Source organism: Thermobia domestica, chromosome 5 (genome assembly GCF_964235325.1).
Source record: "Thermobia domestica chromosome 5, izTheDome1.hap1.1, whole genome shotgun sequence".
Classification (NCBI taxonomy): domain Eukaryota; kingdom Metazoa; phylum Arthropoda; class Insecta; order Zygentoma; family Lepismatidae; genus Thermobia; species Thermobia domestica.
The window spans coordinates 289,088,389-289,107,130 of NC_137458.1; the positions used below are offsets into that span (position 1 = coordinate 289,088,389).

Here is an 18,742-nt window from a genome sequence, read left to right on the forward strand (position 1 = left end):
AAAAAAGGATGAAAGAAAGAAGATTTCCGATAATGAACTGGCTCCATCATCCATCATCAGGTCTCTTTAGAAATCTTTGGTGTACGATAGAGGTTACCCCTTCCCAAGAACCCTCTTCCCATGCCTCAAAGAAAGGCAAACCGGAGGACATGAATCATACGTTTAAACATTATCCTCGAAAAAAAAAATCCGCTATTTGTCTCAATCTTTTCTTACAAATTAGTTAAATTTTTGTGTTAAATTCAAATGTGATTGATGATACAGTAGAGTACCGAAAACTCGTTAACCTGGCAGTTCGGATAAGTCAGCCACAATCTAGCAGGCCACAGTCGAAAAAAAAAAAACTCCGGACGCAGACCCATTCAAGGTCATTACCATTTATTAATTTCCATTTCCATGTATATTAAAGGCTCTATGCCTTCATAAAGTATGTATTATTCCTTTGTTTAATGGTATTTGTAAAGTTTATTCTCTGTTGAATTCTCAATCAACCAATACATACAAGCACAATACTGTATTTTCTGAGGAAACACTCGTATTTGTTCTTTTTTTTAACTTTGTTCCCGATAACCAGACATTTTCACAAATTCGGCCACCCTTCGTTCAATATTTGGCCGAGATTTCGGAACTCTACTGTATCTGTGGCGGCTGCTGTCTTAGGTCACATGATTAGTCGATAACCTATTCTTTTAGCCTCAAAGAATGTTTTTGTAATCTTAGAGAAGTGTTTGAGCATAAACAAATCTTCACTTTACCACTATAAGACAGTATTGAGGCATTTCTCAAAAACAGAACAGTTTACATTTATTGTAGTATGAGCACTGCAACTACTTCCAGTAACATTGAGTATATGGCTGGGACATCAGTTGGTTAGTATGGAAATTACATTTATACTAGAATTGCTTGTATCTTCTCGTGTTGTCAGCAAGTGGTTGTTGTCTGATGACAACCACCACTAGTCAACTTCAAACAGTTAAGAATTTCTCAACTTCACCGTTCTTGATTCAACTTCTTGTGAATAATAAGTGATGGAAGAATGAAAAGAAAGAGACTAAATGTTTGACAAATCACAAACACACACAGAAAAAGAAAAGCAAATGTGAGTGTAGAAGTAGGCATACAATTAATTTTCTCACTAGGACAGAGGGTTAGAAGTGCTGCGATAATTCCTGCGAAATTGTTATAGGGATTTTTTTTTACCTATTTGCGAGATGATCACAGAACGAATTTTGAACAGCGAAATGTCTCTTTGAAATCCAAAGGAAAACCCATAGATATTAACATTACAGTCAATCCATTCTAAGTGATCAAGAATGTACCGCTCGATCATCTCCAAAAAATCTGATTTCTTTCATGAATGTTTATCCTATATGAGGGTACTTGAAAACCACAATTAATTATTTTACAACATCCCATGACGTCACAACGGCTGCCGCCATATTGCATTTTTCGATTTTAGGCGTTTGCGTTGTTTTGAACGCAAGTATTACTTCTCAGTGAACAAATACAGCTCAGCATGTATTTGTCCTACCAAACTGAAAATTGCTGGACATCTCCAATTCGTGCAGAGCTTTCTTAACATTTTTGTCTAAAACCACTTAGGATGAAATCAGGGCCTAGAGTAGTAACATTTTTGGGCGTTAGAAAGATGTTTGGAAAGGGGAAACAACTGATGTAGAGGTCTGAATTTGTGTGTGCATATAGTCCGGGGTCATAAGTTAATACACAAAAATTTACAGACCTGTAGCTGCTCCCAAATGCCTCACAAAATCGTAAAATTGGGGAATTATGCCAATTTAGCATGTTTCACTGTCCAATATCTCCAATGGGTCTGGATGAAAAAAATCTGAAATTTTGGGAATAGTTAGTTCTTTAGTATACCTTAACACACAACAAAGCACGTTTTGTGTTTTTGAGCAAAAGGGAGTCAAAGTATTAAGTAATGACGTTATACTCTAAGAGGTGTTTTGTTAATAAATTCCTCTGGAAATTTGTTGATGTGAAGTAAAATAAAGTAGGATGAATGGTTACTTCAGTCAAGGCTCTCAAGCTCGTTTCTTTCCTCTAGTTGTAACATTGTCTTATCACACTCACAGCAGCACTGGCGAAGAATGCCGCTATCAGCAGAAGGCGAGGAAACACAAAATGCACACTTGACAAAAAATGTTCGTAAGTACTCCTTGTTCTTGCTGCTTGCTATATCAATGGTATTCAATCATGTTTATTCTTATTTTAACTGTCAACTCATGCAGGAGACTGTTGTTTGATCTACATTCTGCAGTCAGTTTTTACAGTGAGTAAGTGTTCACTGACTTGGAAATGGAGTAAGTGTTCACTGACTTGGAAATGTAGATCAAACAAAAGGACAACAGTCTCCTTTCGAGAAGAGTGTTGATTCGTAGTGGATTAACCGAAACACTACGAATTGCAAGATTTTCGAAAAGTATGGAGTAATTCCGATCATTGATGGTAATATTCTTATCACTTACAAAATAGCATGTCTAGGTATATTTTTAATAAATGAATTGTTTCTTACCAAAACCCCGACACACATTTCATGAAACCAAGTTTTGCATTATTGAGATCTTATCCAATCACCTTTAATAGCACTTTCTTTGAAGTAGTACAACTGACCGCAAAAACAACAATGGACAGTATCTTCATTGTTATCAATATTCTTACTTTGCTGTTGTTTATTAGTTTCTTATTTACTTGCCAGATGTATGATGTTGGTGTATGCTTGCCAGATATTAAATGGCATGGTCTCAGTTTTCTTCTATATCGTTTTCTCTTTTCTGACTGGGAGATGGAATAATTTTAGAGAATGGTGAAGTAGAAGAGGACATGTTTGGTAAATATGTAGAGGCTCTGAGAGAGAAAGATTGTGAATAGACGGACCAGATTTAGGACTAAATCTATCATTAGGTTGTGGTGTTACACTACAGTTTTCAATAAAGTTTACCTGGAGGACGGTGTTTGGATTACAAGGGAATCTGTATTGCAGGGAGCCCTTTGATAGCATAATCTGGTGTTGAACTGCTGTTTCCAAGTGGCCGTACAATATTTATTTTTTTAAAATAATTTCAAAGTTTCATACTAATTTACTGAATGAAAACTAAATGAGAGAAGAGTTTATTTTCCAAATTAGTTTTTGCTCACTAATAAGTTAGAAACCAAAATTGCTGTACTACGAAAGTTATGATCCAAGTGAGGTTAAAAGTTCAGAATTATTTACTTTAAAAGCACTTGCCACAAAGGAATTATTTCCTTCCGAAGCTTCCACAGACATCTAATTATATAATAGTTTGTAATGAATAATGATATAACAAAGACTGAGGGATTTAGCCTTGCATTACGAAGTGTGACAAGGGAGAGGGAAGGGGGTAAAATTGATCAAAAACAGCGTTACGTAATATATGAACGGCCCCTAATGCCTATTACGTGTGCTATCTATCTGCAACACGTTTTTGAATGACTCCAGTGTTTTCATTAATTCTCTAGATATGTACACTCATGTCCAAAATGATTGTCGCATATCTATAACTGCCGTTTTGTAAAAATATAATTTGATAATGATTTTGCAGGGTACTTTTAATACTGATACCATGTGTATAATCGGGAAATATATATTTGTGGTAAATTTCATAGGAAAAGAATACGAAAATTAGAATGAGTAAAACAAAATGTTGCTAAATGGACAAGAAAGTTTCATTTACGTTTTATTGTTCTTATTTACTGCTCTTTTGACATGAAATTTGCCACATACATATCTTTGTCTATTATACACATCCTAACATTATAAAAAATACCGGGCGAATTCGTTATCAAATTATATTCCTACAACAACATATGTGTAGACATGCAACAATAATTTTGGACATGAGTGTACCTTCGAAGCAACGTGTACAAAATAAAGTGGTCTTTTCATCGATATCTCGAACGGTTGCTTGTCATGACCAATACAATCATTCTCAAAATATGGCACTTTCCCAGTGGGACACACACATCTCTCTCTCTCTCTCTCTCTCTCTATATATATATATATATATATATATATATATATATATATATAGCGAGAGAGAGAGAGAGAAAGAAAAGGAGAGAACCGGTTATTAAAAGATTAGAATAGCACCACTGAAAATAGGTATTGTAAATCACGTTGCTCAAAAAATATTCACATCTCTGGAAACTTTTGAATAGATTGGAAATAATAAAAGCACCAATCTTTTACACCGAATAACAAACTGAAAACTGAACAAAAGTTATGGCACTGCAGCATACAGCAAATGCGTAGTGAATGTTTTTTTAAATTATTATTTTGACTCAATAGCCTCTTGACTCAAATAACTCCGGTCTTCCCTATATCAATTTTTGTTCTGATTGATTTTTAAGTTCCATTTCTCATCTTTGTCACCAGCGTATTTTTATAAGATGAGATCTACAGTTTAAAGAGGCATCGGAACTTTAAAGTGTGATATGAACCACTGTAGTACGTTGGTGGGCTTTTTTTGCTTAATATTTGTCGACAAAGGACGGGCATAGTTAATCTATAACTTTACATATTTATGAATGGCTCAATTAAGAAATCTAAAAATAAATACAGCAAAACCTCTCTATAACGGACACCGATGAGACATGATTATTTATCAATAAAGGAGAGGTGTCTGCCACAGAGAGGTTACGCGAATTTAGATTCAGTGTTTCTTCAAGATCTGTTGTTTTTGGGGGAGTACTGCCCCCCGGAGAAGACCAAAATAATACGTGTATAATATAATAATAAATAGAATAATATCAGCAGTTCTCCCCCCCGGGATACTAAGTGCCCGGATCAGCAGTCTCCCCCGGAACATTGTTTCGGAAAGAAACACTGTTTAGATTACTCACAGTTCATGTGGTAATTGTATGCAGTATGCAATAAACATATCAGTAATAAATGCAAATAAAAAAACTTAAAAAATACTGAGTGCCCGCCTGGCCACTGGGAATGCGAGCATATAGACTAGGGATGGGCAAAACCGGTTTTTATAAAACCGGAAACCAGTTTCTAGAAAAACCGATATTTCGGTTTTCTCCAAAACATGTTCGGTTTTTGACCGAAACCGGTTTCAGTTTTCACCGAAACTGGTTTCGATGAAACTTTTGGAAAACACATAGAACTATTTCTGTGGAAACGAAATCTATTTCCGGAGAACAACGAAATCACTATTCTGGTCAGAAATAGAACAAATTTTGGAAAAAATCGGAACCGGTTTTGAAGAAAACCGAAACCGTATCCGGTGAGCAACCGAAACCGCTTTTTTTAGAGAAAACCGATAACCAGTTTCGGAGAAAACCGAAACCGATTTTTTGAAAATTTTCAAACCGAAAACCCGGTTTTTGTGCCCACCACTAATATAGTCTTGTACTGCCTAATGCTTGTGCGATAACTGTCTTCTTCAGTACAAGTCCTTAGTACCCTTAGTGACTAATAAAACTAAACGTAACTAAATAAGAACGTGCAACATTATTATTAAATACTGCAAATATCGACAAAACTAACCAATAATTACTAGTAATGAATTTCTTCCAAAATGACTGGAATAGCTTTATGGACACTGATTTACTGTAGTATCGGAATTTGGTTGTAATTATTGAATCAGTTCAAGGGATCAATTGAAAATTTATTTTCAAAATATAGAAAATATATTCTGTGTTAAATAAGTGTGAGCTGAGGATAATTCATAACTGTTATGAAGAGGTTACTAAAACATTACGGGTAAAAGTAAACCATTCTTGTGCATAACTGAAAATGTCCGTAACAGTAAGGATTATCTTCCATAATACTGTAATACATATATTTTTAACGGGTCCAAAGAGAAGTTTGTTCGTATTACGTCATGATCTCTATTGAGAAGTGTCCGTTAAGGGAGGTTTCATTCTATTTGAAATCAGTACTATGAGCGAAACCACGCACAAGTAAGACGGATACTGTGTGGTAGTCAGCGCCACCACATCGCCCCAGGCTTCTAAAACGTCTCTGGATGGTTCCCAGTTTTCTCGCCAGGTGGCAGCGCAGGAACCGGCCAAGTGGGCTGTATACATCAGAGTGAGAAGAGCCCTTCTTCTTCACGTGGGACCCGAAGAGAGAACATCAACAGTGGCAGCAGCTGAAGGGTCGGAACCCGTATCGAGGAGGCACCGGAGACCAGGCTCTGGGAAGATGAAGTGCATGGAGTGAAACACGAGTGCGACGAGAATTATAGACTCAGTTATTTTTTTGTGAAGTTCAATGGACAGCTGGATGTCATGATAAGTATCCTATCTACCTCATTATACCTGCACAGTCTGTATCCGATACTCATAAATATTTTTATAAAATATATAGGAAATCTTTAAACCTCGATTCTTATTTAAAAATACTATTGTATACCACCTCAACACTCCACGCGCCATCTGCGCAACTAAGGAATATGCACCCTCACATTTGCTCTAGCGTAAATGCGACGGTGACAACTGGTGATCAAACATTTCACTTCTTTTCGAATTCTCTAAGTCAGTAACTTGGAGCTGGATTAATTTGATTATATTTCACTTTAGCGTCCCGTTCAGCAGCGAGGCTATATGAGAGATAAATCTACAACTTAACGTGGATTCGAACCCTTAAGCTCCCATCGGGAATGAAAATATCCAACAGAAGGATGTATGACATAGGAGCACCTACTTACAACACGAAGAATAGGTAAGAGAAAGACGTTCAGCAATGGCGGGGATGAAATAAACGAAGTTGGCAGTTTACGCGTTGTTATGGATCCACAAGTGAAGGCCGACTCAAACCTCTTGACGTTCAAAGCGTGTCCTTTCTTCCACAATAAAGCCAATATGCTTCACTCGATCTTTGAGAGAAACATTATTTGGGAAAGAAAAAAGTTGTTCATGATAGAATGTTAGCGTATGTTTAAGAGAAATCGTTTCTAAACATGTATGGGAAGGAAAAGCACTAACTATTCTACGCTTACATGTATAACAAGAAAAGAAGCGAAATCCGACAACGTTGCACTTGCACGCCATTGACTTTCGCGGGATGTCAAGAAGTTTAAGCCGGACTATAGTATGATTGAATAGCCATCGATGTTCTAGTGTACCTGCCACTATTGCTGTTTCTAAACACTACGGTGGATTAGAGATAGAAAGTTTACCTCTGGTGTGTGGGATTTTTACTTCGATCCCAGCTCGAGGCAAGTGGTCTTTGTTGGCAGACAAACGTCGTGCGTATAGGTTTTCTCGAGGAGCTTTCCTGTTTCTTGCCATTTTCTTCATTGCACCATTTCATTCATTCTCTTCACCAACGTCTCTTTTTGCCTGCACGACGTAATCTTGAGACTTAAAACTCAAAGGTTTCATTTCTTCTTAACGCAAGGTTTCCTACCTCCTCCATCTCCTCCCTATATGCTTTACTGACAAGGGTAGCAGCAACTCTGACGTCACAGAGCATTCATATGGAAATGACGACTGTTTTCAGTTGTTAAATAAAATTATTTTGCATACTTTTATTTTTTTGCGATAACTAAGAGTCATTTCTGTAGAATCCTTGAAATATTACCTTTATGAAGTTCTTGAAACTACTAGAATCACTTATTAAAGTTTATTTAGAACCAACAGCACGAGACTGATCTTGTTCTGTATATGTTTTATTGTTTACATGAACATTAACTAAAGTTACCAAATATTTTCCTTTGTATTTTGTAGGTGGAGTTGGTGGATATGCATTATGGAACTGACGCAGATCCATCACTGGATGCATCGTTGTTCGCTGATCACTTACATGAAATTAGAGAGTGTCACAGGGTTTCCAGGGGATGTTTCTTCCTGGTAAGTGCACAATTCGCTTACATCTTAACTTAATCAAAATGATTTCTGAATTGAGACCTTCGTAAAATATATGAATATTTAAAGAATATTACTTCAGCAATTGGTCTTCAAACTACGGAGTATGATGTCCTTCTGTTAATATAAAAGTCCTATAAACATCAAAGATCCTATTTCATTAGTTGTAGGTTAAACATTACCTTCTACGACTCGCCCATTTCTGTTGAGGAAGTCTGAAAGTAGTTATATCCATTTAACTAAACTAATACGGCCTTATGCAGAGTCGTTTTGACGTATAATTAGCATCATACTAAAGGCCTGACTACTGCAGGAAACCTATGTTAGTCGCACTCTTTAGTATGGAACTAATCACGCGTCAGAACGACTCTGCATAAGGCCTATAATGTTTTAACTCTTGTGATAAGAACATGCTACAGGTCGCGCTCTACGGTCAGCTCATCTTCAATGGGAATGGGAATATGTATTAAAATGCTATGTTTATTCAAGGTTGTAGCCAATTCCTTTCGACAATGAGATGTCAGAGAAACTGCAAACTCTAGAAAAATGCCGTTTTCACTGGTCGATTTCCAAGTTTTGTGTACATCCACCAATTCAGAATGAAGTTTTGAAAAACATGCAGTTATTTAGTAGTAGTAATAGATACCGGGGTTAATATATCAACGTGTTCAGCTCCCATCACAAAAAAGGTACTGAGTAAAGTTTAAGTGGAAGAGTTGTTTCGGAACGACTGCAAAAGCTTAATTTAGTTGCAGCTTTATCATTTCTATAATTTATGAGTGCTATATTCCGGACTGAATTGAATTCCTTTACCTCTGAAGGGAAAGAATAAAAACATTTGAATGCACTAACACAAAAGTACATGTTCGTATATCAATTGTTCTACCAGGCAGACACGTACGCAAAAATGTCCTTTCTACGCTAGTGCACCGCATTTATAAACAACGCCTCTGCTCTATATCGGCGAGTAAATAGTTTTGATCTTCTCATCTCCAACTAACTACTATTTGTACTATATCATCTTAAAAGATTCTGATAGTACTTATTACTATAGGAGATATACAAAATACCATCGGTTCAAGTTTCTGTCTAAATCACTTATGTTACCTCTGCAAATCCAGTGAAGTTCCTGCACCTTCTCTGTATTTTCATCTTTCAATCAGGTATTATACCCATAGAATAGAAGAACTCAGTTCATGAAGTGTTTTATTAGACTTCAATTGATCCCGATATTCAATAAAATATTAAAATTCGTACTTATTAGGTAGCTTTAAAAGTCAATCTGCTTAGTCAACAGAAATTGCAATTCTTTAATACATCATACATGGTATTACTTGGGCTTGAAAAAAAAGAAAGCCGTTCGACCAAATATGATTCTGCAGTCGATTCATATTCAACTTTGTTGGTCATCTCATCTACGTTTCTGCAAAGGAATAGTTTGTGTCATTCAGTATTTATTGAAAATGGCGTACCTCAAAGCTTAGCTCTCTCACCCTTATTATATTTATCATATGTCACTGATATTCCCATTCTTCTTGATAGTGAGTACGGCCATGACCTAGATGAAACAGCAAGTAAATTACAACGATAGTTTCCATATTATCTGGAGGTTCAAGTTGATACACATCTTATACATTAAAAAAGTCTGAAGTACGAGCAGTATTTGGGCATAGAGGTACGTGTTATTGTCTAACCTCGAAATTATATATTTTGAGCAACAGATAGTAAAGCGTACTTCCACGTCCTATAAGCACTTATGACAGCAAATTACGTCAGTTCCTGCTCCTTCGCCACATTAAACCTCCATGTTACTCGTCTTCCTATATTTACTCTGGCTTCTACACTTTCCGGTAGGGTCAGGAAAATATTCGTTCACTAAGACATATCTAGTAAAAGTGAAAAGTCGCAAGTGAAACAAGTTTTTAAGATGTTTGAAGATGATTTTTGTTATATCAATATTATTCAGACAATATGATGAAAGGAAAATTGATAGTTGGTAATCAAATGTTATTTTAAAGAGAGTTTAGTTACGTTTTCTCTAAAAATAATAACAGTTTGGCATTATTATATACTAGCCTCCAAATTCTTCAGCTGCACCAACATAAGTTTTGAGTATCAAAAATTCGATTTATGTGGATTCAAATTAAGAACGTTTATCTGTCTTATGTTCCACTTTGAATGTAGATCAAAACGAAAGTGCCAAAGTAGATAAACTATACTTCAAGTCAATAATAGATCATAAAGGCTTTACATACTATTTGCAATAAATAACAAAGAACTGTTACTGTATTTCATGCATACAGAGAAATACTGAACAGTATAGAATCTATAGCATGTGATTCATGGTATCTCCTTTAAAACGTGTACTCTAAATCGATTGCTGACCACGAAAGGGGGTTAAAAAGAAGGAAAAGAGTACCAGAAAACGGGAAACAAAAAGAAAGAAAAGAAAAAATGAAAGTGACGTTACATCAACCTGAAGTAATGGGAAGTAGACTGGGACAGATGGAGTTTAAAGGCAACGGGGAGAGAGAGCAGGGAAGAATTACGGAAGCAAACGGAACGAGCTTGTAAAATGGCTGGTTCATTTCTCTTTGTAGCGAAGAAATGTTTGCTCAGTCTGCCACCAATGAACGTACTAGGTTCTCTTTTTTATACTACAGCAGTATATATATACTCGTATATATAGTAACGTTACCTAACCATTTCACTCAATTTTTAAGAGTAAATCTGTCCTCTATATCCATTACCTATAAAATGAAAATTTTCGTTGAATACGCACATACTACAGAATATCCATCTAGAGAGACAGAGAGAGAGAAAGTAAAAAATCAATAAGTTATTACTTTTCCGAATGATTTGAGAGTGAAAGAGAAAGCAAGAGAAAGTGGCCGAAAAACGGTTTTATCGTCCGTGCATTTTATGATGATGGTTTATTGTCATAATAACGCTTTTGGTTTCGCTCATAAAAGAACTATTCACAGATGACCTTATTATGGCTCTAATGCTTCGACTCTTATTACCCTCAAAAGGGGTTCATCATATTTATATACTGGACTATAATGTTCTTGACGCAGTTTAGATGATCTCTCTTTAAAACAACTAGCAGCAGGATGCTTTTGTTTTGCACGCGATAGGAAACGAAAGACATATTATGAGCTAGAAATTGAATACACATTATGACACGATAAGGAAAGTTAGCCTGTATGATATTGTTTCTTTTATAGTACATCAAATAACAATCTTGTTTAATCGTAACATATTTTTGATATAACATGTCCTAAGCACCATTATTAATTTTATTTTAAGTTTGTTACCAATTTGTTTCGCCAACTTTTTTTTAAAAAACGCTAAAACAAATTTAACCGAAATAAAGTATTAACTAGATACGTTTCCGGAACAGCAAAGTTGATTTGAAGCAGCGATTTCCTACATATCCGCACCTCTCGTGAAGGTTAATAAACATTGTAAATCTGCTCATTGATTCAAACAATAAATTGATTTGGAGAAAAGAATTCCAGATGGAGAAAAGATAATAATAACTTACGTCAGTTACCAACATAATATACTGTTTTTTTTTAAGTAGCTTTTTTTGTAGGCACCTGCAGTGCCGGATTTACGTATAAGCTAAACACGCTATAGCTTAGGTCCCCATTCTCTTGGGGGCCCCACAAAATTAAACGAAAACAATTAGACATACATTTCCAAAATATAAGAAAAATAATAAATAAAATAAACTCTAGATGTAGCAACAGTGCTTCGTGTTCTGCAGACTGGTATAATGTAAATAATGAGGTCCCTTCTGCTAAACTGCTTTCAGAAATGTTTCTTCGTTTCTATATATAGGGTGCGTACGTTCATCTAGACACATAAAGGGTCCTGTTACCTTTAATAGGTTAGGGCCCCACCAACCATAAATCCGGCTCTGGCCACATGAAATGTGCCCACCCGGATGATACCACTTTATTAGGGTTGCCTACGGAAGAAAAGCTGAAGCTATCTCATTCCGAAAAATGTCTGTTTCTATTGAAAAAGGTACGTATCGTTTCGCCAATTCATCACAGAAATTCTGTCTCGTTTTCTGGACAACTCTGCACTTCTTAGATGTAGTACCTGTCATGCCCCCCCCCCCCCCGCCCCGCATTCATTATTGCCTATATTTCGAACCTTCTAGTAAATTGTTAACATCAGTGTCACATAACTGGGCATCATTTTACATTAAGCTCTATAGAAGGAAGTGATTCTTTGTAATTATAGATCTGTGGCACGACTAAGTGGTTTTTGGTAATTATTTCTCTCTGGCATGTGCGATTTAGTATCTGGCTACCCTATCCCTGTCCCATTTGTAGTCACTATTACGGTTTAAAATTTGGTCAGAATTAATTGAGTAAGTAGAACTCTGTAGAAGGAAATTGTTTTTTGATGATTATTCCTCCCTAGTGCGTGTGATTTCGTGTCTGTTCATCAATATTCACTATCAGTGTGCAAAATTTAATCAGGATTGATTGTGCAGTTTGAACTTTGTAGGAGATATTCTTTCGGTGATTATTCCTTCTTAGCGCGTCCGATTCAGAACCTCGCTACCTTATGTTTTTCCCATTAGACCCCTACTAGCTGCTATCATCATACAAGATTTCGTGTTGATTGATTGAATGATACTTGCAGAACCAAATTACTGTATGTCAATTGAGATAAATATAGTTACACTGTTTCGCTCCAGTCAAGCATTTAAACACAAAAGAAAAGTCCATTTGGGAGATAAGAAATTTTCATCTGTAGCTAATGAAATTCTTTCTCAATAAAATTAGCGTAAGAAAGTATCAGTCTTTTTAGTATGACATCGTTGTTAAATTACTATTCTAAAAAATATAGATAACGGTTCTCACTAAAATAACAATTTATATTATAGCAGACAAGGAGCGAATTACTGAGGAAAAATTTGGTTGCTTTGCGATGTTTGTGACACTCTAGTGTCATTAGTTTGTAACACTTCATAGTAAGTATGAAATCATAAAATTTACAGTTTACATGTTAATTTGAAATGTGTAATGATCTGACGTAGTGCCGTTTCAATTAATTAAACTTTATGTTGGGTTGGCAACAGTGTTAATCTGATAGTATTGAGTATTTACTGAACAATGTTCCCCCTTGTCTATATTTGAATGGTACGAAATGTCAGCGTTTTGTATCTATTAGATTAAAAGTTATAAAGGCGTATCAAGGTAGCCTAAATTGTTCACCCTGTGTGTGTAGAAGAAGATTCCTCGTTTTGTTTGAAGTTTAACGGCCCTTTTCAGGACTGAAATTATCTTACGGCTTTCTGTTAAATCAGAACCGTTATCAGCTCATCAGGAAATGTTTTGATGGTAATTATGATAATCATTATGCAGAAATATACAATAACTTCAACTACTACATAAAAGAAGAAGAAGAAGAAGAATTATCTGAAGAATCTCCATAACGTTTTATACATACAAACGTAGTTCGAGTTTTGAAATTTGGTCATCTTCCTATGCATGCTGTAATGGTTTGCAGCTGGCGTTTATGGTTCACATTGATTTTTTTGTAATACTCTATTTTCTCTCGCTCTTCATCTTCCACATGCGCATACCTCCTCCTACACACACGCACACACACATATACACATACACAGGCAGACAGAAAGAGAGAGAGAGAATTGAATTGATTTTAGTTTAGCATCCCTTTCAGCAGCGAGGCTATATGAAACGTGGACCTACTGATTAACGTGGAATCTGAACCACATAAGCTCCCGCCGGGAATCGAACCCGGGTCTCCTACGCCAAAGGTGCGTACGCTAACCGCTTAGCCACAAGGAAGCTCAAAAGAGAGAGAGAAAAAATGAAAACAGAAAAAAAATAAAATGAAATCTCTCAGTTTAACGTCCTACAAGTAGAATATGCCCTTTAGGTTAAGGGAGACGATGATTAAGGCAAGTGAATGATAGTGGAAGAATTGTTGAAATGGAAATATGGGAAGAAACAAGAGTACCCCGAGAATACCTCGAACACGATGTTGTCCACCACAAACACTTGGTCGGCGGAAATGACAACGGTAATATTAATTGTATTTCGCTTTTAATTTATTGAATATTTTAATCCATACGATCTCTTAGGCTTTCCATTAACGACCCGCTCGGGAGAGTAATGCTCCCGGAAGTACTTTTTTCGCGCGCTACTCTAGCCAGCTGTTTTACGCGCTATCCTAGCCAGCTGTTTTAAGTTGGTCACAAAATTTATATCATGGAATACAAGGGGAACAAAACGAGCCCTGCGGGACTTCTAACCCGTTCCTACTACTACTACTACTTATTTGCACAAAAGAAAGTAAATCACTTTTTTGATTATTATTTTCATCTTATTTTAATTTAAAAAAGTGTTATAAAAATGTAAAAAAAATCCTTGGGACGGGTTTGAACTCACGCCATAAGCGATATTTATTACTAACTTATAGCGCTGGCCCACTCGACCACGAAAACCGACAGCAGCAATCGTTTGCTTTCTGCTATTTGAATGCAATGTGGCAAGAAATGGATAACGCCAACCAATCAGAACTGTGTTTTACGTTCCTACTTCCGGGAGCATTACTCTCCTGAGCTAGCCCTTTCCATTACAGGTAGTACGTGCGATAGGTTCTTCCATTAAATCTTACTTTTGTGAAGAGACTGATAAAAGTGAAACCAAGTGAAAAGTAATAGTTGGATTGCTGTAAAGTTGGAATTACGACAAGAAATGACTAGTATTGGTTTACATTGCGTTGGTTGTGATGTTGCTGCACTTTCTTTTAGTATAATATATGTTCCTCTACCGGCCATATTTGTTTGCAGCAGTAATGGTCCCCTTAGGAGTATCTATGTAACTGTTAGAAGTATGTGTTACTTTTAGGGTGTCCTTGGTTCGGTCCCAGCTCGCGCCAAGTGAACTTTGTAGTGGACAAATATTGTGTGCCTGAATTTTCTCGGGGTTCCTCTGTTACCCTCCACTTTCTTCATTCCACCATTTTATTCATTTCTCATCTTCACCGTCTCCTTTAGCCTAGCCGACATAATTGTGGGACGTAAAACTTAAATATTTCATTTCTTCTTCTTCTTTCTTTTTTCGGCCAGGTACAGGCTCGGCTTCATTTGTATGTGGCACTTTGTATCTCGTTGAATTAGTTCACTCTCTTATGATCGGACACAGAGAAACAAAATTATGGCATACGTAGAAACGTAGGTTACATGCGTGTTTCCTGTAGTTTTTCCACTTCACATACGACTATAGGTAACATAATACAGAAACGTATAACTGAAAATGTATGTTTTATAATACTCTCCGTATAAGTCCTCTATCTATACATACTTTCCGTATGAAATACAGTAATGTATAGAGATGGTCAGGATTTTACATACAGATGGACTTATATAGCATAGGCCTATAGCTGACGTATGTAAGATACATATAAGTATATAATATACGGAAGACTTTTAGATGTCAGATATCCTGGAGTGGCTTGATGTAACATCTAAGCGGGAGAAAAGGCAGTGTAGCGGAGGGATAGCGCATCCGTAGTGAACATATGGATTTTGCATATTAATACAATACATTGTTGTCCGGATAACGGATTTTTCTCAGTGGATCTGTTGGGAAAAAGTAACTTACTTATTCGGAATTTCTCTTTTATCCATCTACAATGAAGTTACAAGGATGATGTAATGCATGCATATCTGTTTCTGAGTTCCTATGTATTATCTAAATGCCTTTATAGAATTCGATAAATAATGTGGCGATAAGTTTCCCATAGTCTTAGGAATTACATTGGATATCATGCAAAATTCAATATTATACACGTGCAACACCGTATTTCCGAAAACGAAAATTCCATCATAAAACCTAAAGGGATCAGTATAATAAGATAAATGAAATATTGATTAATTTGACACTGGGCATATTTAAGGTCATCAGTTTTAATGGGATTTTCTCTATTTTTTAGAACCTGGTAGGGTGTCTCGAAAATAAATGCAAACAGGGCGCAAAATGTCTTTTTAAAACAACATATTTTGTGGGCTCCTAATATAATATTGAAGAGACAAACGATGCTCTTAACTCTGGTTTCTATTAAATGTTAAAATAATGTAAACATTAAAATTAGAATAGGATTATATAAATAAAACTCAGACTAGTTGAACCTGCGCTCTCTACACAGGACATGAGAATGAATTTTCTTGTCATTCCTCACAACATCTTTACATGTTTCTTTTACAGACACAAGCGAAAGACGTCTTGATGAAAATCGGCAAGGGGTACCATAAAGGAGAGATTTTTTTCGATTATTTTCTCACTATCTCGCACCGTTTACAAGATTTGAGCCTGTTTTCGGTTGGAGTTTCCACGTATGACCAGTGTTTTCTTTATTCTTGCATGCAGTATGTAATAAGCAAATATATTGCACACACACTTAATTATAATGTCTGTGATATATGGAGTTCATTGGGCAAAACACTCCAAACAATAAAGATTTATCTTTCCAGACTGGAGAAATTATTATTCTTCGTTTACGCCTGAGATATATGCAATCCCTTTATACATCAGTATGTTGTTGGAATGTATAACCCATAGGGCATGATGCTTTTTAAAATCTCAACACTTCCAGTGTACCACTAAAAATGTAATAAAGAAATAACAGCCATGGTAATTTTAAACATTCAATTAAAACTGGACAATCTACATAAAATTTGGAATCGATCAGTGAAAATGATACGCTTCTAGCACTTGTGGTTTTCGAGATCTCATTGTCAAAAGGATTGGACTTTTCTTTAGAAACAAACATATAAGCAGGGCCGGCTCGCCCTTATAGACAATCTAGACGGCTGCCAAGGGCGGAAACTTTTAGAGGCTGATTGACAGTTTCTTTTACAAGTGATTTATCAACATTAGCCAAAACGTACGTGCGCCAGTTAATGAAAATGTTCCCTACACAAAGTTAATGAAAATTTTCCTACTGTTCATTCTATGACTGAAGAAGATCTACATTATCTGAATATCCAGACTTCGGATGCTTGCAGAAATGTCACTGACCTAAAGTTTCTACATAAGGTAGTCAATGGAAACTTAAGATTTGAAGCCCTACTTCAAGAATTATCTCTTTCACATTCCTACCTGTGTAGCATCAAATACTCACCTTTCCCGCAATAGACTGTCGATTATCCAAAGGTACTTTCTCAGAACATTAAATTTATGTAATGAGATATCAACTGACATGGACATTTTTTAAGCTACTCAGCTTTCGACAGATTTCCGGCGGGAGCTCATGTGGTTCGGATTCCACGTTAATCAGTAGGTCCACGTCTCATATAGCCTTGCTGTCGAACAGGACGTTGAACAAAATCAACTCAACTCAGCTTTCGACAGAATAATTACACAAATTCAAAATAACTAAAAATTAATTAAGAAACTTCATCTTTGCTTTCTCTTTTTTATTATTTTCATTTTTTTGTATTATTATTACAAGTTTGTTATGTATCCTGTATACCTGACACTCGCTATGCTGTATCTGAGTATCTGTTGAAATAAATAAATGAAATACAAAATAGACCGACAGTCCTACTGAAAGAGTTTGCAAATATGAAAGCAAGAAATGTACCGTTAAAGTTATAAATGCTGTTGCTCAATTTATCTCAAATAGTGAGTGAGAGACTTATGTAAATATTAAAATATAATATCCCAACGTCACGAACTTTATGTTGTTTTTTATATTGGTGCAAACAGAACTGATTTTTCTGTGATATTTGTTGAATGTACATAAATCTACTCCAATCAATAATTATATGTAAGTATAAACTTTCTATTACTGGTATAGACTAATTATCAACGTATAAATTGTTCAAAACACAAAGCTGTTTATAGTATACCTCTTAACTTTTGATTTCCTTAAACAGGCAGAAGTCAAATTTTTGTATACATTGTAGTCACTAATCACGTTTTCTATGGTATCTTTTTAGAAAGAGTTACAACCATCTTTTGTTTTATATTTACAATGGACATTGACATGCTTTACATTACAATAAAACTTTAATTTCATGTTTCCCTGTGGTTATATTAGTAAAATTTCATTCAAAATGCCACAGCAATAAAAATCTTTTTTTAAAAAACAATTGGCTTATAAATTACTTGGTTATACCACAGAGAAAGGCATTGGGAGTAAGTTTTATTTTATTTAATTGTTGAACAAATGGTAACAATGTGATAGTATAGTGAAAATTTCAGGGGTGACAAGGCTTCACTTTGGTTTCGGTTTGGGGGAGAAGGAAATTATGGGGGCGCAGACATGTTTTTCACCTAGGGTATAAAATATCGTAGAGCCACCCCTGCATATAAACCTAGCATTTTATTAAATAATATATAGACTAGCTGAATCTGCGCTCTGTATACAGCGCATCATTCACATATGAGCATGAATCTCCTTGTCATTCCTCACAACATTTGCACATGCCCCTTTGCACACACACAAGTGAAAGAGATCTTGATGAAAATCGGCAATGAGTACCATGAAGGGGAGATTTTTTCGATTACTTTTTTTCAATATCTCGCACTGTTTGCAAGATTTGAGCCTACTTCCGGTTGGAGTTTCTAATTCATGCATGATCAGTGTTTTTTTTTTCTTCTTGCATACAGTATGTAACAAGCGAATACATTTCATACACAATTAATTATGATGTCAGTGATATATATATATGGTGTTCATTGGGCAAAACACTCCAAACAATAAAGATTCATCTTAGATTGGAGAAATTGTTATGCTTCTTTTTAATTTATCATTTGGCCATGAAACAAACGCTTGAGAGATATACAACCCCTGTATACAACTATATGTTGTAGGATTG

At 35.7% G+C, this 18,742-nt stretch overlaps 1 protein-coding gene across 2 annotated transcripts in view; it reads left to right on the forward strand.

The window, feature by feature from the left end:
- LOC145686678 (NACHT domain- and WD repeat-containing protein 1) overlaps positions 1-18,742 on the forward strand; it is a 1,466,154-nt gene that overhangs the window by 956,171 nt on the left and 491,241 nt on the right. For both annotated transcript variants that reach the window (XM_081760197.1, XM_081760198.1), the window contains one exon: positions 7,726-7,848. In XM_081760197.1, coding sequence (XP_081616323.1) covers positions 7,726-7,848 — 123 coding nt within the window. The remainder of the gene's footprint in view (positions 1-7,725; positions 7,849-18,742) is intronic.